This window comes from Prunus avium, chromosome 8 (assembly GCF_965620075.1).
Source record: "Prunus avium chromosome 8, drPruAviu1.hap1.1, whole genome shotgun sequence".
Classification (NCBI taxonomy): Eukaryota; Viridiplantae; Streptophyta; class Magnoliopsida; order Rosales; family Rosaceae; genus Prunus; species Prunus avium.
The window spans coordinates 5,213,535-5,230,934 of NC_142291.1; the positions used below are offsets into that span (position 1 = coordinate 5,213,535).

The 17,400-nt window shown below is 38.1% G+C and overlaps 2 protein-coding genes and 1 long non-coding RNA gene across 3 annotated transcripts; 1 reads left to right on the forward strand and 2 right to left on the reverse strand.

Annotated features, from left to right (window-relative positions):
* Nucleotides 1–465: 465 nt before the first annotated feature.
* LOC110750696 (tryptophan aminotransferase-related protein 4-like) lies at nucleotides 466–12,017 on the reverse strand. The gene is made up of 5 exons (XM_021951053.2): nucleotides 11,655–12,017; nucleotides 9,433–9,736; nucleotides 8,947–9,236; nucleotides 7,973–8,253; nucleotides 466–820 (listed from the first exon to the last, which is right to left on the reverse strand). Exons 1-5 carry the CDS (start codon nucleotides 11,939–11,941, stop codon nucleotides 594–596), a joined length of 1,389 nt encoding a protein of 462 aa, XP_021806745.1. The 5' UTR covers nucleotides 11,942–12,017; the 3' UTR covers nucleotides 466–593.
* Nucleotides 12,018–13,322: 1,305 nt separating this feature from the next.
* On the forward strand, nucleotides 13,323–14,843 carry LOC148291194 (protein FAR1-RELATED SEQUENCE 5-like). Its single transcript, XM_088246251.1, has 2 exons — nucleotides 13,323–14,432; nucleotides 14,531–14,843. The coding sequence occupies exons 1-2, from the start codon at nucleotides 13,364–13,366 to the stop codon at nucleotides 14,590–14,592; spliced, it is 1,131 nt and encodes a 376-aa protein (XP_088102377.1). The 5' UTR covers nucleotides 13,323–13,363; the 3' UTR covers nucleotides 14,593–14,843.
* A 194-nt stretch (nucleotides 14,844–15,037) lies between these two features.
* Nucleotides 15,038–15,853, reverse strand: LOC148291195 (uncharacterized). Its single transcript, XR_015826604.1, has 2 exons — nucleotides 15,678–15,853; nucleotides 15,038–15,456 (listed from the first exon to the last, which is right to left on the reverse strand). It is a non-coding gene; the product is annotated as an uncharacterized LOC148291195 (long non-coding RNA).
* Between the last annotated feature and the right edge of the window lie 1,547 nt (nucleotides 15,854–17,400).

Below are 17,400 nucleotides of genomic sequence, written 5' to 3' on the forward strand. Positions count from 1 at the left end.
ATGTCTTATCATAATTGAATGAAGATAAGAAAAAATAGGGAAAAGTGAGGGAATCCAATAAAGATATAAAGATAGATGGACAAGAGTTCAGAACATGATTGAATCAAGACAATAGGAGATGAGTAATGGTTTAGAAAATAATTGAAGAAGACAAGTGATGATGGGTAAGGGTTCAAAAAATAATTGAAGGAGGATAAAGAAATCCAATGAAGAATGTCCTATTCTGAAGAATGTGTCATGCTCATGTCCTATATATTGTGTGCAAGTGCAACCTTCTAGTCCATCCAACCATGCGAAGAATGTCTCTATTGGAGAAACTCCTTGCTTATTGGAAGGAGAACTATTAGAGCTCAAGTGAAACCGATTGAACTCGGGGAATACATTAATAGTTGTATTTTTAGAACTTGTAAATTTAGTTTTAGCCCCATTATAGTTGGAGAAATCCTAAGGGATTGCATGAGTAGCGCTTCCCAATTTTTAGATTTTTATTATTATTTATTTTCTGTAGTAGTTCAAATACATATATATTGTCCGTACTTGAAGAGAAGTGTTGAATATAATTGGCTTCTAATAAACATGTGGCTAATTTGTCTTCAAATCGTGGACAAAATAGCGTTGCGATGACTTTCTTCCAAGACTAATTGGTTGAGTCGTTGAAGCAATAAATCAAAATCATCTTGGCTCCTTAAGAGGGTGAGACGCACAAATCGATCTTCAGCACCAAAATGAGAACCTCTACGCCCGTAAACGTTGGCTTCTTCTTGGAGGACTGCATAGCAATCTTTATCCTCTTCCCTCTCGCACTTCACCCATGCATAAGCTGCAGTGAGGAAATTTATTAATTTTTCATAAATGAGCTCTTTTGATCACTTAATTAATTTAATTTTCAGAGGTAATAATATTATCAGAATTATGTGATCATGGGAGCATCCAACAGCCACAATTGGTCAGAATCATAGTAGTGTTGAATAGTATGAATATATATTAGCTAAAAGGAAATTATAAATGCTTCAACATGAAATGAGCAATGAAATTTAGATCAAGGAGAGAAAAATGCTTCACTGGTAAATGATATATATGCTTGCAACCGTGAAGATCCCCCAACGATAAGGCTTTGAGTGGTGAAGTCCTTTGACGACTGAAACTAATTTAATTTTTTTATGTTGTTCTTGATTGCTTTATTTTGATAAAAGAACATACACAAGTAGTTGTTCAATTGTTTGATTACAGTTAGTATTTGACGCATTCAATTAATCAATAGTCGTATTGAGTCACATGCAAGCTTGCTATGGCCGTGGCCCCCCAAAACTCCATGAAAATCCTGTTGGAAAAAATGGCTCACCTAAAAGGATACAAAGTTTTTTGGCGCTCAAAGGATGATTTTGAATCTGCCTAAAAGCGACCGGTCGCTGGACATTTGCGACCGGTCGTTTTGAAGCAGATTCGAAGTCTGGAAGCAAAACTGAAGAGCGACCGGTCGCTAGTTCTTTGCGACCGGTCGCAAGCACACGAGCGACCGGTCGCTGGACATTTGCGACCGGTCGCTTAGAAGCAGATTCAAAGTCTGGAGGGAAAAATTCTGGCGACCGGTCGCCCATTCCTGACGACCGGTCGCTCCAGTCGTGCTGTGATGCTTTGCTTACGTATTTTCAACTGTCTTTTCAATGGCTATCGCTTTCCACGAGTTTGCAGGTGCTTAATGGATCACTTCTGAGGTAAAAGAGGGTTGACTACCTGCTGGATAGTTGGGAGAGCACTCATGGCTAATTGGTTATCCTATTTTGATTAATCTCCTCTCCATTTTCTGGTTTAATGGAGGTGGCTGAGTGGGATTGTATTACCTACCTAATCTGACCCTTAGTCTAAGTGGTGACTAAAAGGAAAGAACGTGGAGGACAATCAGATATCCTATCTCTTGTCCATTGGCCTGTGTAGGTAATGGGATGAAGTAAGATAACACAAGGGAGAAAGAATGTTGAACAAATGTAGTGGCAAAAGCTGGAAACAAGTTAGAGTTTCTTGAGAGAGCTTTGTTCAGAAAAACCAAGGTGAGAGCAAGAGAGTTCTCTAAGTGTATCAAGGTGTTGAGCAAGGGTGTGAGAGAAACAGATTGTGAGGGTAGTGTTCTAAGGGGGTTTCCTTTGTAAACCAAAGTTGTAACCTATCTTCATTAGTGAAATTTCTCAAGGTGATCACCAAAGAGGATGTAGGCAATTTGCTGAACCTCTATAAACACTTGTGTCATTTGTGCTTGGTTAATTTCTGTGTGTGTGTGTAAGACTCATCCATCATTGAGTTCTTTGTCCAAAGTCCATCAACAACAAGATCTTAAAAGGGCAGTGAGTTAGTCATTAATTCTCAACAAGTGGTATCAGAGCTGTGTTTGGCAGCTGGAGCTAGTTCTTCTCTTGGAGTGCTAGTGTGTTGAAGATGGCAAGTGACATGGAAGCTGAGAGTGGTAGCAGTTCACAGCATATGAAGCCACCACAGGCAGCAAGTATGAAGGTGGAGTTAAAGCCTTTCACAGGGAAGGAGAACTTCACTCTTTGGCAACGAAGGATGAAGTCAGCTCTTACACAACAACAGCTCCATGTAGTGTTGGTTGGCAAGGAGAAGAAGCCAGCAAGCATGACGGATGATGAGTGGGGAGTTCTTGACGAGTTAGCCAGAGGAGCTATCGAAAACTATCTCTCCGATGAGGTGCTCATCAACGTGATAAAGGATACAGCGAAGCAAACATGGGAGAAGCTCGAAGAGATGTTTGCAGGGAAATCGTTGTCCAACAAACTCTTCCTCAAGGAAGAACTCCTGAATCTTAAGATGGAGGAGGGAGGAAATCTAATGGAACATCTAAGTAGTTTCAATAGATGTGTTGCTGACTTGCAGAGAATGGATGTGAATTATAGTCCGGAGGATAAGGCTCTCATGTTGTTGACATCCTTACCTTCGTCCTATAAACACTTCCGAACCACTCTTATGTTCGGAAAGGTTACTCTTGATTTTGAGCCTGTGGTGCAAGACATCATGACACACCATAGGATGACTCAACGTTCGGGAGAAAACTCTCAAGGTGAAGGTCTAGTTGCAAAGACCGGAGAGAGAGGTCGTTCAAAGAGGCGTGAAGGCAAGAAAGGCAATAGAGGAAGGTCCAAATCCAAGGCGAAAGATGGTTGTTTCGAGTGTGGGTCAAAGGAGCATTGGAAAAAGAATTGCCCCATATGGAAGGAGAAGAAGAACAAAGGGAAGAATGCAGCAAACACAGCGGAGGATGTCACGGAAAGTGATGGTGAGCTTTTGTGTGTTAATAGCAATGTTAAAACAAATGCATTGGCTAATTCTTCAAGGTGTTCCTCTTCCGATTGGATTTTGGATTCCGGATGCTCATATCATATGTGCTCAAACAAGGAGTGGTTTGACACGTATGAGAAAGAAGATAGCAGTGAAGTGATGATGGGGGATGGCTCAATGTGTAGAGTCAAAGGAACCGGTACAATCAAGGTAAAGATGCATGATGGGGCTGTTAGGACGCTTGGAATGGTAAGGCACATTCCAAAGTTGCGTAAGAATCTCATTTCCCTTGGAACTCTTGATAAGAATGGTTATTCATTCAAAGCAAATGGAGGGAAACTCATAGTCTCAAAAGGTTCACTTGTGATTATGAAGGGAGAGATTCAACCTAATTGTCTATATAGGTTGTGTGGTACAACAATCATAGGTGGAGCAGCTGTATCTACAAGCAAGGACTCGGAAGATGAAACTCAGCTTTGGCATTTGAGGCTAGGGCACATGAGTGAGAGGGGCATGCAGGAACTACACAACAGAAAATTGTTGAAAGGTGTTCAAAGTTGCAAGCTTGAGTTCTGCAGATTTTGTACCATGGGAAAGCAATCAAAAATAGCTTTCAAGCAGCGAAACAAAGAGGAAGAAAGCACGGGTGTGCTAGATTATATTCACACGGATGTATGGGGGCCATCACCGGTTAAATCGAAGGGTGGAGCTCGCTATTTTGTGACTTTCTTGGATGATTTTTCCAGGAAGGTTTGGGTCTACTTCATGAAGGAGAAATCTGAGGTCTTCACCAAATTCAAAGAGTGGAAGGCGGAAGTAGAGAACCTAACCGGAAGAAAGATCAAGATCCTAAAGAGTGACAATGGTGGTGAATATAAGGACAGCAAGTTCCTTGAGTTTTGCAAAAGTGAAGGCATTAAGAGGCACTTTACCGTGAAGAAGACACCCCAACAAAATGGAGCTGCGGAGAGGATGAACCGAACTCTCATGGAGCGTGAGAGATGTATGAGAATTCATGCAGGGTTGCCCGAATCTTTTTGGGCAGAAACGGTTAACCACGCTGCCTATTTGGTTAACCGATCGCCTTCAAGAAATCTTGAGTTCAAGTGTGCAGAGGAGGTATGGTCTAAAAGGTCAATCGATTATTCGAATCTTAAGGTGTTTGGGTGCAGTGCATATGCACTTATTCCTAGTGATGAAAGATCCAAGTTGAAGCCAAAGTCTCTTGAATGTATTTTCATTGGATTTGAGAGTGGTGTGAAGGGCTACAAGCTGTGGGATCCAGTGAACCACAAGAAGATACTCAGCAGAAATGTTGTGTTTGATGAGAAGACCATACCTATGAACAAAGTCAAGAATTCAGAGGCAAAGGAGGATGTTGTTGAGAAAGAAACAACCATTGAAGTTCCACTCAAGAAGGTGTCAAGAAAGACTTCACGGAAACAGCCAACTGAAGACGTTCAGGAGGAGGTGGAGTCTGACATTGAAGAGGAAGAAGCTGGGCAGCATCAACAACACACTCAAGAAGAAGAAGAGGCTCAAGAACAGGTGGAGCCATCATCTATAGCTCGGTCCAGGCCCAAGAGAACCATCAAACCACCTCAAAGGTTTGGTTGGGAGACGGATGCAGTTCACTATGCCCTAAATGCTAGTGAAGAAGAACCAACCACGTTCCAAGAAGCTGTTGAGAACAAGGAACGGGAAAGTTGGATGGAAGCTATGATGCAAGAGATGGAATCTCTACACCAAAACTCAGTTTGGGAGTTAGTTCCTAAACCCAAAGGTCGCAAGGTTATTGGCTGCAAATGGGTGTTTAGGAAGAAAGAAGAAATGCATGAGAAGGGTGCCACCTTATTCAAAGCTCGGTTGGTGGCAAAAGGATTCTTACAAAAGGAGGGAGTTGATTATGATGAAATCTTCTCTCCGGTGGTGAAACATACTTCTATACGACTACTACTCTCCATAGTAGCACAAGAGGACATGGAGGTGGAGCAAATGGATGTGAAGACTGCTTTCCTTCATGGTGAATTGGAGGAAGACATCTACATGAGCCAACCTCAAGGGTTCATTGAAGCAGGGAAGGAAAATCTGGTTTGCAGGTTGAAGAAGTCTTTGTATGGGCTGAAGCAATCTCCAAGGCAGTGGAACAAGTGCTTTGATTCTTTCATGATGAAGATTGGGTATAGAAGATGTGAATCTGATTGTTGTGTTTACTCTCATGCATTCAAGGATGGTAACTTCATCCTTTTGCTTCTTTATGTTGATGACATGCTAATTGCATGTAAGGACATGTCAAAAATCCAGAATTTGAAGACATTGCTTGGAAGGGAGTTTGACATGAAGGATCTTGGTGCTGCACAAAAGATCCTAGGAATGGAGATAAGGAGAGACAGAAAGGAAGGCAAGTTGTGGCTGTCACAAAGCAAGTACATTTCCAAGGTACTTGAAAGGTTTAATATGATGGATTGCAAACCGGTGTCTACTCCTTTGGCGGAGCATTTTAAGTTAAGTGCAAAAGAATGTCCTTCTACGAATGTGGAGAAGGAAGAAATGAGTAAAGTTCCATATGCAAGCTTGGTAGGGTGTCTCATGTATGCAATGGTGTGCACACGCCCCGACTTAGCCCAAGCCGTTAGTGTGGTGTCAAGGTATATGGCGAATCCTGGAAGGCAACATTGGACAGCAGCAAAATGGATTCTCAGGTACTTGAAGGGCACCAAAAGGCTTGGGATATTGTTTGAAAGACAACAAGGAAATGCATGTGTGTCGGGGTATGTAGATTCTGATTATGCAGGAGATTTAGACAAGAGGAGATCCACCACAGGATATGTCTTCACTTGTGGTGGAGGACCGATTAGTTGGAGAGCAGTGTTACAATCGGTTAGTGCCTTGTCTACTACGGAAGCGGAGTATATGGCGTTAACGGAAGCTTCAAAAGAAGTGGTATGGCTGAAGAGATTGGCAAAGGAATTCGGGATAGCTCAAGACTTGGTGGTGATTCTAAGTGACAGTCAAAGTGCTATTTGCTTAGTGAAGAATCAAGTGTTCCATGGGAGGTCCAAACACATTGATGTGAGATACCACCGGATAAGGGATTGGGTGAATGATGGAGACATCACAATAATGAAGGTTCATACAAATGAGAACGCTTCAGATTGCCTAACAAAGCCAGTCACAGCAGCAAAGTTCAAGCATTGTTTGAGCTTGCTCAATCTTGTTACATGCTAAAGATTGAGGTGGAGTTCTTGAGAGTTATCAGGGCGATTCTCAAGACATTACAGATGTCCTGGAAGGCAATGATGTCCACAAGGAGTATTAGGCTCGCCATGGTGGAGATTGTTGGAAAAAATGGCTCACCTAAAAGGATACAAAGTTTTTTGGCGCTCAAAGGATGATTTTGAATCTGCCTAAAAGCGACCGGTCGCTGGACATTTGCGACCGGTCGTTTTGAAGCAGATTCGAAGTCTGGAAGCAAAACTGAAGAGCGACCGGTCGCTAGTTCTTTGCGACCGGTCGCAGGCACACGAGCGACCGGTCGCTGGACATTTGCGACCGGTCGCTTAGAAGCAGATTCAAAGTCTGGAGGGAAAAATTCTGGCGACCGGTCGCCCATTCCTGACGACCGGTCGCTCCAGTCGTGCTGTGATGCTTTGCTTACGTATTTTCAACTGTCTTTTCAATGGCTATCGCTTTCCACGAGTTTGCAGGTGCTTAATGGATCACTTCTGAGGTAAAAGAGGGTTGACTACCTGCTGGATAGTTGGGAGAGCACTCATGGCTAATTGGTTATCCTATTTTGATTAATCTCCTCTCCATTTTCTGGTTTAATGGAGGTGGCTGAGTGGGATTGTATTACCTACCTAATCTGACCCTTAGTCTAAGTGGTGACTAAAAGGAAAGAACGTGGAGGACAATCAGATATCCTATCTCTTGTCCATTGGCCTGTGTAGGTAATGGGATGAAGTAAGATAACACAAGGGAGAAAGAATGTTGAACAAATGTAGTGGCAAAAGCTGGAAACAAGTTAGAGTTTCTTGAGAGAGCTTTGTTCAGAAAAACCAAGGTGAGAGCAAGAGAGTTCTCTAAGTGTATCAAGGTGTTGAGCAAGGGTGTGAGAGAAACAGATTGTGAGGGTAGTGTTCTAAGGGGGTTTCCTTTGTAAACCAAAGTTGTAACCTATCTTCATTAGTGAAATTTCTCAAGGTGATCACCAAAGAGGATGTAGGCAATTTGCTGAACCTCTATAAACACTTGTGTCATTTGTGCTTGGTTAATTTCTGTGTGTGTGTGTAAGACTCATCCATCATTGAGTTCTTTGTCCAAAGTCCATCAACAACAAGATCTTAAAAGGGCAGTGAGTTAGTCATTAATTCTCAACAAATCCCATTATTTCTGAAGTATTATATGCAATATTAGTTAAAATATAACTCTATATAATTTTGAATTTATAGTACTGGGCCCCCCACATATTAATTAGCTTCTAGCTCTGCCACTCTCTCTATGTTTGTAATATTGTAAAAATAGTGGCACGCCCGTAATCTCACAAAAATGACAAAAATACCACCTAAATACACGACCTTGCAAATCTAGGTCGTAAGTGAACAAAAGGGTTAACAATTATTCCATGATGAAAGAAATGTATGTTACAAAAAATACACAACAATAATAGTGATGAGGATGTTACCTGGTGAAGGTCCTCTGGTTTTCTTGAAAAAGGTGCAGTATTTGGGTGCAAATTTTTGCAGACTAAAGCGATTTGATACAGAGAGGATGTTGCTCAATTTTTCCCAACGCTTTCTCAAAGTGTTATATCCGAATTCAAAAATATCCTTTCCTCCCCCTTCAAGGACTACGTTCAAAACCTTCAAAGCTCTCAGCTGAGCATCTCGAGAAATACCCATGCTATTTATGAGCGTATACATGGTCATCTTTTGGAACACAGACTCATCCTTTACCACTGCCCACCTGTACGCAAGAGCCACAAGAACAAATATAGCTACCGCAAAGGGTTTTATTTTCAACTCGATGACTAAATGGAAAATTGAATAGGGGCTTTGTCTTTTTGTATAGAACATATACTAGCAAAGGACCCACTAGCGTAGTGGTTTGGAGCAATTGCTCCCTCCACGAAAGGTCATGGGTTCGAGTCCTGACATCCGTGTAGTGTGTGTAAGTTTAGTATATTATATATGACCCCAATCAATAGAAAAGGTCACCAAAAAAAAAAAACATATTTATTTTTCTTACTAATTATCCTTTAAGTTGCACAATAATCAACGTTATTTAATGTGCAAGTTTTTGTAACATGTACTTTGAGATAGCTTGTTAGTAGTGCATTTCAACTTTTGTAACTAAATTTACATATGTAGTTGGAAAAATTGTACCAAGTAGCTCTTGGACTAATGATATTTCTCCTTTTAATGGTGTCCGTGTTTTCAGTCTTTTTGGATGAAGCCGACTCTATGCTATAGTAACTCAATAAAAATGTCAAAAAGCGTCGTAGATGTAGTGCATTTTCTGTATTTTTCGTTCTGGATATATGTGATATAGAAGGGAAAGAAGTCCCCAATAATAGCAAGGTGATAAAGTTAATAAATAAAATAAAATAAATAGAAGTGAAAAGATATGCAAGAAAATGATGGTTAGGTCGTTACGTACCCGAATCTGCTGCCAGCATGGCCAGTGAGCTTAGAAATTGAAAATATCATGATATCATCATTTGCTGGAGTAGGAATTGCTGTAAAATGTGGCCAGTAATAGACACGATCATAGATTGCTTTGGCATTTGGACCTTGAACATTTGCCTTATTCAGCTGGCCATCAGGATTGTTTGGTGAGGTAACAAACTCAATAACATTAGTAGCATCTGAGATGTTCTGCAACAAGGATGCATCTCCACGAAATACATAGTCCGTCGATCGAAAAAACTCCGTTTGCATTTGGTAAAGCTGGGAAAATCCAACATCAAAACCGTATATATCAGTCAGCAGTATATTTGTATGTAGTAGGTACACACACTTACACATGTTAATACTATCTATATACTATAGAGAGATAATACAGAAGATGATTTCTTGAGATGATACAAGTTTATTTATTTATTCTTTGTACGTAAAATATGTAAGCAGTAGGTTAGGATCCCACATTATAATAAGGAATTGAAGCTACAACACTTGCAGGCGAGGAGGAGGAGCTTGAATTATGGGAAGAAAGTGCATGAACTGCAGCATTGAGAAGTTGGGTTGAGCCAGCACCAAAAACAATGTATTTTCCTCCAGTCACGGCATTTCCAACGATGGCATGAAGTTTGCGAATGTGCCTCTCAAGCTCTGCTGAGATGTAAGATTGATCAGCAAAGGTATAGCTCATTCGATGCCAACCTGCTACTACAAGTGCACTTTTTGATGCATGTTGCATCCAAAATGGCTCCAAGAAATATGGATCCCCACTGCATCCAACAACACACATGAGCTGATGATGATGATCATAAAGTTTGTATTACCCTATTCTTGACATGGTGACAGAAATCTTGGTGGTCACTTATGGAAGTAACTAATATATCCAGTAAAAAGAAAAAAGAAATATGAACCCGTCCTACCAAATTTTTTTGGCTCCATAGTCCTTTGCATGTGAGATTTTGTGTTTGAATTCCTTTCCCTCGATATCATTTGTATAAAGAAAAAAATACTACACTGAAACATTATCCTTACACAGTACGTAGTGTTGTATGACTGACTTGACATAGACTGAAGAGCAATAGTTCATTTGAAAGCTAGTAGAAGCATTTAAGGGCTCGTTTGGTACGTCGGACTGTACTAACTAATTTCTGTAGGATAGTATTAATATTTTCCGGAGAGTACTAACTGTTTATCCATAATATTATAAGGCTTTTGGTGTTGTTCCGGATAAATAGTCTAACTAAGTTATATTGTGTTTGGTGCTGTTCCGGATAGCATCAGATAAGACTATTTTTTAAAAAAAATTCTTTGATAATTTAATGAAAATTTAAATTCATAGGGAAATGAAGTAATTTAATGGGAAGTTAAAAGGGCTTTTAATTTACTCACTGCTTCTTGCCATTAATCCCATATATCCATCCATAATCATGAATTTGCCTAAATACGTTTTAGTTAACTAAAATTTAATTTCCAGCATTCACCAAATTAAATCGAACAATCCACTCATCCACCAAACTGAAGTTTGAATTTTGGAAAACTGATTATGAACCAAACTCATCCAAACTCATCCACTCCCCAGCAAACAAACCCAAGCTTTTTGGTTGCTCTCTGAAACATTGAGTTTCAATTCAATGCAAAACATAGACAAATAAATAATTCCATGATGCAATTACATTCCTAACCTAATTTCCACAAAAATAAAAACTCATAACCTAATTTCCACAAGATTTAATAAAAGAGGAAATATATAAAGAAAGAGAAGATGAACACATGATAAGAGAGAAGAAGCAAGTTGGAGAGAGAGACAGAGAGAGAGATGGACACCTGGAGAGGAGTGAAAAGAATAACATGTGGAGAAGATAGTAGAGAAGAACCCTAGGGAGAAGAAGATGAAAATAGAATTTTTCACGTGAACGTGTGTGTTTTTTTATCCTAACCGTATAATTAAGTGTGTATTATCTAAACTGGAGTGTGTGAGTTGTATTAGTTAGTCAGGTAAGGAGAGTATTAAAAGCCCAACCCATTTAAAATAGTCAGGTAATTAAATAATACAAGTTGATACTAAACAACTGACATGGACTATTTACTCATATCTAGAAACTAGCCCTAAGAAGCATGACGAGGAGATGGTGCCAAAAAAGATCCCTTGTTGATGAATGGTATAATTCTTTTTAGAGAAATACGTATAGCTACCATCCACTACTCTTTGTCCATTGTATATATGAGGGAATATTTTATCCTAAATATAAATTAGAAAATTAGATATAAATCCAAAAGTATTAGAGTTTATTAGGAATAACCCTCGTGATGATCTAAAAGACCCTTATTTTAAAACATTACATTACTAATATATGTCATGTGAATTTTGTTTTTGGAATCTTTTACGGCTCCAAATTCCATAATAAAAGGAAAAAACCAAGTCCCTAGAAATGCACTAAATATGTTAATAATTAAACTAAACATTGCTTTTCACATCCCCTAGACTTTTCAGTTATGTATTGTTTTTATTTTTATTTTTATTGCTGGACTTTCCTAAGCTTCCTAGTTCAAATTTTCTGAATTAACAACTTCTAGGCTAATTTTTTTCTTTTCAGTACAACCTTTCTGCCCTCCGAATTTCCCAAGCTCCCAAACTAGCTAAGAATAGTGTGTTTATTGTGTGTGTGTGTGAGAGAGAGAGAGAGAGACCTGTCAGCATTTGCTGCACAACCAGTCAAAAACTCAGAGCAGTGAGGGCCTCCATAGCAAGAATTGCATTCACAAACAGGCTCCTTGCCATCAAGAGTTAACCCATCCAAGTAGGCTCTTCCATGCCCTGAGCAAGAGATGGCTGCCACATACTCAGCTTCTTCTGCTGCCCTTCTGCTCCAACTCAGTTCCCACTCTCTACCCACATATAGTTTAGAGATCAATAATAGATTGAAAACTAAAGAAAATGCTAGGCACACAAGGTAGGAGCTTTGTGGCTTAGCCATATACGTCTAATTTCTTCTTTTCAGGCTGTTGCATAGGAGCATTAATGATGATATATATAGGAGCCTTAATGAAGTATGTAAAACAGATCTAGAAATAGGACAGCAATGACAAATTTAATATGCGTTAGGAGGCAAAGTCTTGACGACTTTACAGTCCACCATATATATATATATATATATATATATGGGGGCGGATCCGTGGCACTATATTTTTGACACAAGTTTTGACACAATTTTTGGGCCGTTAGATTACTCCACTTTCAATGGTTGAGATTAAATATTACATGGCAAGTAGTTTTAATTTTTTTAAATAGACAATCATTCATTTTATTTTCTCTCTCTTAAAAATAAAAGAAAATCTTTCTCTCTCCAACCTTTTTGCTGGAAGACGTGATATCTCTTGCCTTTTTAATCTCAAATATTTATATTATGGTCTAATAAATAAAGAATCTGATCACCAAAAACTAAATGCCCAAATACAATCCCACATTCGCACGCCTCTCTCTCTCTCTCTCTCCTCTTTAATCTCAAATATTTATTAAAGTCTAATAAGGACTCTTTTCAGTTTATCCTTCTTCATGCACAGCGCACAGCATATACGCAACCATGAATTCATCTTCAGTATAGTTTTTTTATGTCAAAGCAATTTCTCATATCTTAATACAATATTGCCTCATCAAAATGTTGGAGCACACACAAGACATTTCCTCCAACTCTCAGTGCGTATCTTTGGTATGTTACCTTCATCTAAGATTTTTATTCTTTTTTCTTTTTGTTTATCTTTGTTGTAGCTCTTCCTGTAGACAATTAGGATTGCTGAATTTTTTTTTTTTGTTTTATAAATATGGTGTTATATGATTGACAAACAATAATCTTTTAACGTAAGAATTATTTTTTAAAATCAGTATGAAATTTTATTCCATTATATTTCATCTTGCGTTAATATTCTGATACAGAGAGAATCATATTCTTTATTTTCATATATATCTTATTAAGTTGCATCGTTAAGAATGATCGATATGTTCAATAGGTAGAGGAGATAATTCAAGTGGAGAATGGTGAAACAAGTACTCCAAAAAAGAAAGTGACACAATTAAAAGCACCATATGCAGGGATGGTATTTAACACAATGGAAGAAGCAAGAAACTATTATGAAGAGTATGGCCGGCAAGAAGGATTCTGGATTAGAACTCGATCTTCCTCCAAGACAAGAAGGCGTTTAGATGAGGTAACGAGTAGACAATTTGTTTGTGCACATGAAGGAAAATACGTGCCCAAAAATACATCACAGAAGGCTTCAGAAGAGAATGATGAGAGAAACTTAAGTGAGATTGAGAATATGAAGAGAACGGGTAAAAGTGGAAGGAATGTATTCGGTCAACATACAAGATAGAGGAATTTGAAGAAAAGTGGAAGGAATTGATGAAAGAATGTGAATTGGCTAATGATGACTGGTTGAATAGTTTATATGATATACGTTCTTCTTGGGTTCCTGTTTATAATCGTGACATATTTTTTGCAGGAATGAACACTACTGGACGTAGTGAGGGTATTAATTCTTTTTTTGATGGATTCGTTACACCGACAATAAATCTTAGAGAGTTTGTTGTCAAATATGAGCAAGCATTAAAGAGGATCATGGATAGAGAAAGTGATGAAGATTTTGAATCAGAACACAAGTATCGCATTGTGAATGAAGGAGAATTCCTTTTGAAACACGCAGCGAAGTTTTACACTAGAAATGTTTTCAACAAGTTTAAGGATGAATGGAGTAAAGTTACTCTCTACAAAGTTGAAGAAATTCCATGTGACAACGAATATCATGCATACCTAGTGAAAACAAAACTTGGAGAGCATGAAGAGTTTGTGGTGAAGTTAAATTTACAAACATACAAAGGTATGTGTGAATGCCAAAATTTTGAGTTTGTTGGAATACTTTGTCGACATTTGTTGAAAGTATTTGTTCGCCTTGATATAGATACACTACCTGACCATTTTATTCTTCCAAGATGGAGACAAGAAGCAAACAAATTTAGGATAATGGATTTTAAAAGTTTGGTGACAAATGATGGTAAAGAAGAATCAGAGGCTTTACGACTTAGCCATATGTGTCATCAAGCAACAAAGTTGGCTTGCATTGCAGCATCTTCAAATGAGGCATACACAACGTTTATGGAAGCTATAAATGAATTGTCCAAGAAACTGTCAGACAATTCTACTCAGCATGCAACAATTCCTTCCTCAACAATAGGTGATCCATGTAGTACTAATATTGATTCCTCTCAATTGTTGCTTTTGGACCCTAATATCTCACAAACTAAGGGTAGAAAGAAGGACAATATTAGCGGTTCAAAAAGGATAAAAAGTGGTATTGAGTTGGCTCAAAACAAGAAGAAAAGAAAGTGTGCATTATGCAAAAAGATAGCACAACATGACAAAAGAAATTGTCCATCAAATCTGAAAAGAAGAAAGAATGAATCAACGAATCTATGTAAGTTGGTTCACTTTGTTTTTATTTTATTTTTTTATATTTCTAATAGTAAGGTCAAAAGCTTATGTTTAATTTGATTATTATGAATCTAAATTCAGGCAATGAAGAGTCAGAAGACTTGTGCCAAGATATGGAGAGTGATGACCAAGAATATTGTTAATCAGGGGGAAGCTCTTGTGTATCTTTGACATTGTCTTGCATCAGGAATAGTCTATTATGTTCATTAGGGGGAAGCTCTTGTCTCAGTGGTGATCATTGGTCTTGTTATCTCCATATATGTGGCATTACATAGACAAATGATATGAATCTACGCTTTTTGGATTATGATATCTTGTATCAGGAATATTTACGTACTATATGATACATAATGTGTTTCAAAATTGTTCTTAATCCGTTGTTTATGGGTGTTTCATGATAGGAAAATATTGTAGATGCCCACTTAAATGATTTCAGATGACATTCTTTGTGTTCAGGAAAAAAAGGGCAAAAAATCAATGGATGGACTTTGCAATGAACTTGTGTAAAACATTTTATTCTAATTAATGAAATTAATCACTTTATTATAGTGAATAAATAATTTTTGTTTTTCATACACATATAACACGTAGACCAATGAAATCTTCCTCATCAAATAATGTTCTACAGCATATCACCTTCCATAGGTGAAATCACATCAGGAAAAAAGCTTGGGTTGTAAACACAAGCAACTCTTTCTTCCCAGTGGCAACCACAGCAAAATCAGAAAAACAAACTTTCATAAAAGCCACCCGTGGGCAAAAATCCCAAAACTAACAACCAAACATAATACATAGGACCACAGGGGAGCAGAGTAGAACCAAGGTGTTGAGGCCATTTGAAGAAACATTCATTTTGGACAGCCCAGCAAAGACACTAGCTAGAAGAAAGAAAAAAAACAATTCATAAACTGTAATTCCATAATCCATCAATTTCTAGAACCAACCCCAAAGAGGGAGGAGGTTGAAGCAAGTGGTGTGCCATCAAATTTTCTCCTTGTATTCTGTCCCTATTAATCGGAAAGAAAAAAAAAACAGTAAGAAATCCTACCAACAGTTTGAAACAAATTGAAATGAATAGCTTAATCATAGATACCTAAGAAATACACTTAATCCCCTTGGACACTATTAATTCTTTAAATTCCTAATCTAAAGATCCTAGTTTAATTCCAACAAAAAATAAAATAAAGATAAACCAAATCTGATGAAAATCGAAAATTGAAATATGTACCTGTGGAGCAAAGCTTTCTTCCCAGCGAAGAAGGCAAAAATTGAGAGAGAGAGAGAGAGAGAGAGAGAGAGAGAGAATTGATGGATTATCTATTTGGGGATAGACCCTAATAAATATTTGAGATTAAAAAGGTAAGAGATATCACGTCTTCCAGCAAAAAGGTTGGAGAGAGAAAGATTTTCTTTTATTTTTAAGAGAGAGAAAATAAAATTAATGATTGTCTATTTAAAAAAATTAAAACTGCTTGCCATGTAACATTTAATCTCAACCATTGAAAGTGGAGTAATCTAATGGCCCAAAAATTGTGTCAAAACTTGTGTCAAAAACGTAGTGCCACGGATCCGCCCCCTATATATATATATATATATATATATATCTACACAGTATATAATATTACGGAGGCTGCACTGCATGTCGATTAAATTAACTACTTCAATGGCTGTGGTGGGCTACAGCCCACGGAAGTTTTTGGGGGAAAAAAATATAGCCTATAAATGAGTTATTTTAAATATAGTCCAATATGTATTAACCTATTAAAGTTAAAAAAAGTCTAATTCTTTATGAATGTAGTTGTAGGGCAACAATAAATATACACATTAGAATAAAAGAACTTATCAGTTTGACAACCCTCTCCCCTTACAGAGATCACGACTTTGTTTTCTCAATCCCAACCAAAACACTTCGGGCTCGTTTGGTACGGGGGACTGTCATGGACTGGATTAAATATTGGTACTGTCTTGGATTGGCTTGGCCTGGCATAAGTTGGATAACACTTGTACAGCGTTTGGTGTATGTTTGATTGGACTATGACTTTTTTTTTTTTTTTGAAAAGTAAGATTTTTTTATATTTTTTTTGACTTTTCTTCTCTCTCCATCTCTTTCTTCCTCTCTGCATCTCTTTCTTCTTCTTCTGTCTACTTCTCTTTTCTTTTCTTTTTTTTCAAAAATTTTCTCTCTTCTTCTCCCCCTTTTTTTTTTCTAAAATTTTCTCTCTTCTTCTTCTCCAATTTCTTTCCTCTTATTCTCCATTTTCTTTCTTCTTCTCTGTTTTTTGCGAAAAATTTCTCTCATCTCTTCTTCTCCATTTTCTCTCCTCTTCTCTGTTTTGTTTTTCGAAAATTTTCTGTTCTCTCCTCTTCCTCTTCTATTCTGTCTTCTCCTTCTTGGGTGGCTGTGGGTGGTGGCTGTGGGTGGCGGGTGGTCGTGTCTGGTGGTTGGGGATTGTGGTTGTGGCTGACGCTTGGTGGGTCGTTGGTTGTGGGGCGATTGGGTGTGGTTGTTGGTTGGTTGCTTGGTCGGGACTGTTAGTCCCTCCTCTCCAGACGGGTTTAGCTAAGAACACCTAAGAAGGTGTTTTTGGTGGGCCCAGTATTAGTTAATCCCACTTAAAATTAGAACCGGGTGAAACAAACATGGGATAAAACTTTAGCCAATCCAGTCCAAGCTTGCACGGTGTACCAAACAAGCCCTTCGACTTCAACTAAATGGTAAAGTCCTTAGCCCTAACTCACCCACTTGTTAAAACAGTCTTGGCAACAAGATGGTGAACAAGTTTCTAGTGAATTATATGATTGTCTATATTTACAAAAAATTGCTTACTGATTTAGAAGCAATAATAAAAAATATCAAGAGATATTTAGTTATATACCCAATTTTAGCATTAGTGATATAGATAAACTCTACAACATTTAATTTTTATTAACAAACCCAAAAAATGACAGCT

Bases quoted from the DNA above. Each gene is read 5' to 3' on its own strand.
- LOC110750696 (XM_021951053.2), bottom strand. From the start codon at position 11,941: ATGGCTAAGCCACAAAGCTCCTACCTTGTGTGCCTAGCATTTTCTTTA. The intron at 9,737-11,654 runs GTCTCTCTCTCT...TGTTGGATGCAG, and splicing joins TGTGCAGCAAATGCTGACAG to TGGGGATCCATATTTCTTGG. The intron at 9,237-9,432 runs GTGGGATCCTAA...GGATTTTCCCAG, and splicing joins CTTCAATTCCTTATTATAAT to CTTTACCAAATGCAAACGGA.
- LOC148291194 (XM_088246251.1), top strand. From the start codon at position 13,364: ATGAAAGAATGTGAATTGGCTAATGATGACTGGTTGAATAGTTTATAT. The intron at 14,433-14,530 runs GTAAGTTGGTTC...ATCTAAATTCAG, and splicing joins GAATGAATCAACGAATCTAT to GCAATGAAGAGTCAGAAGAC.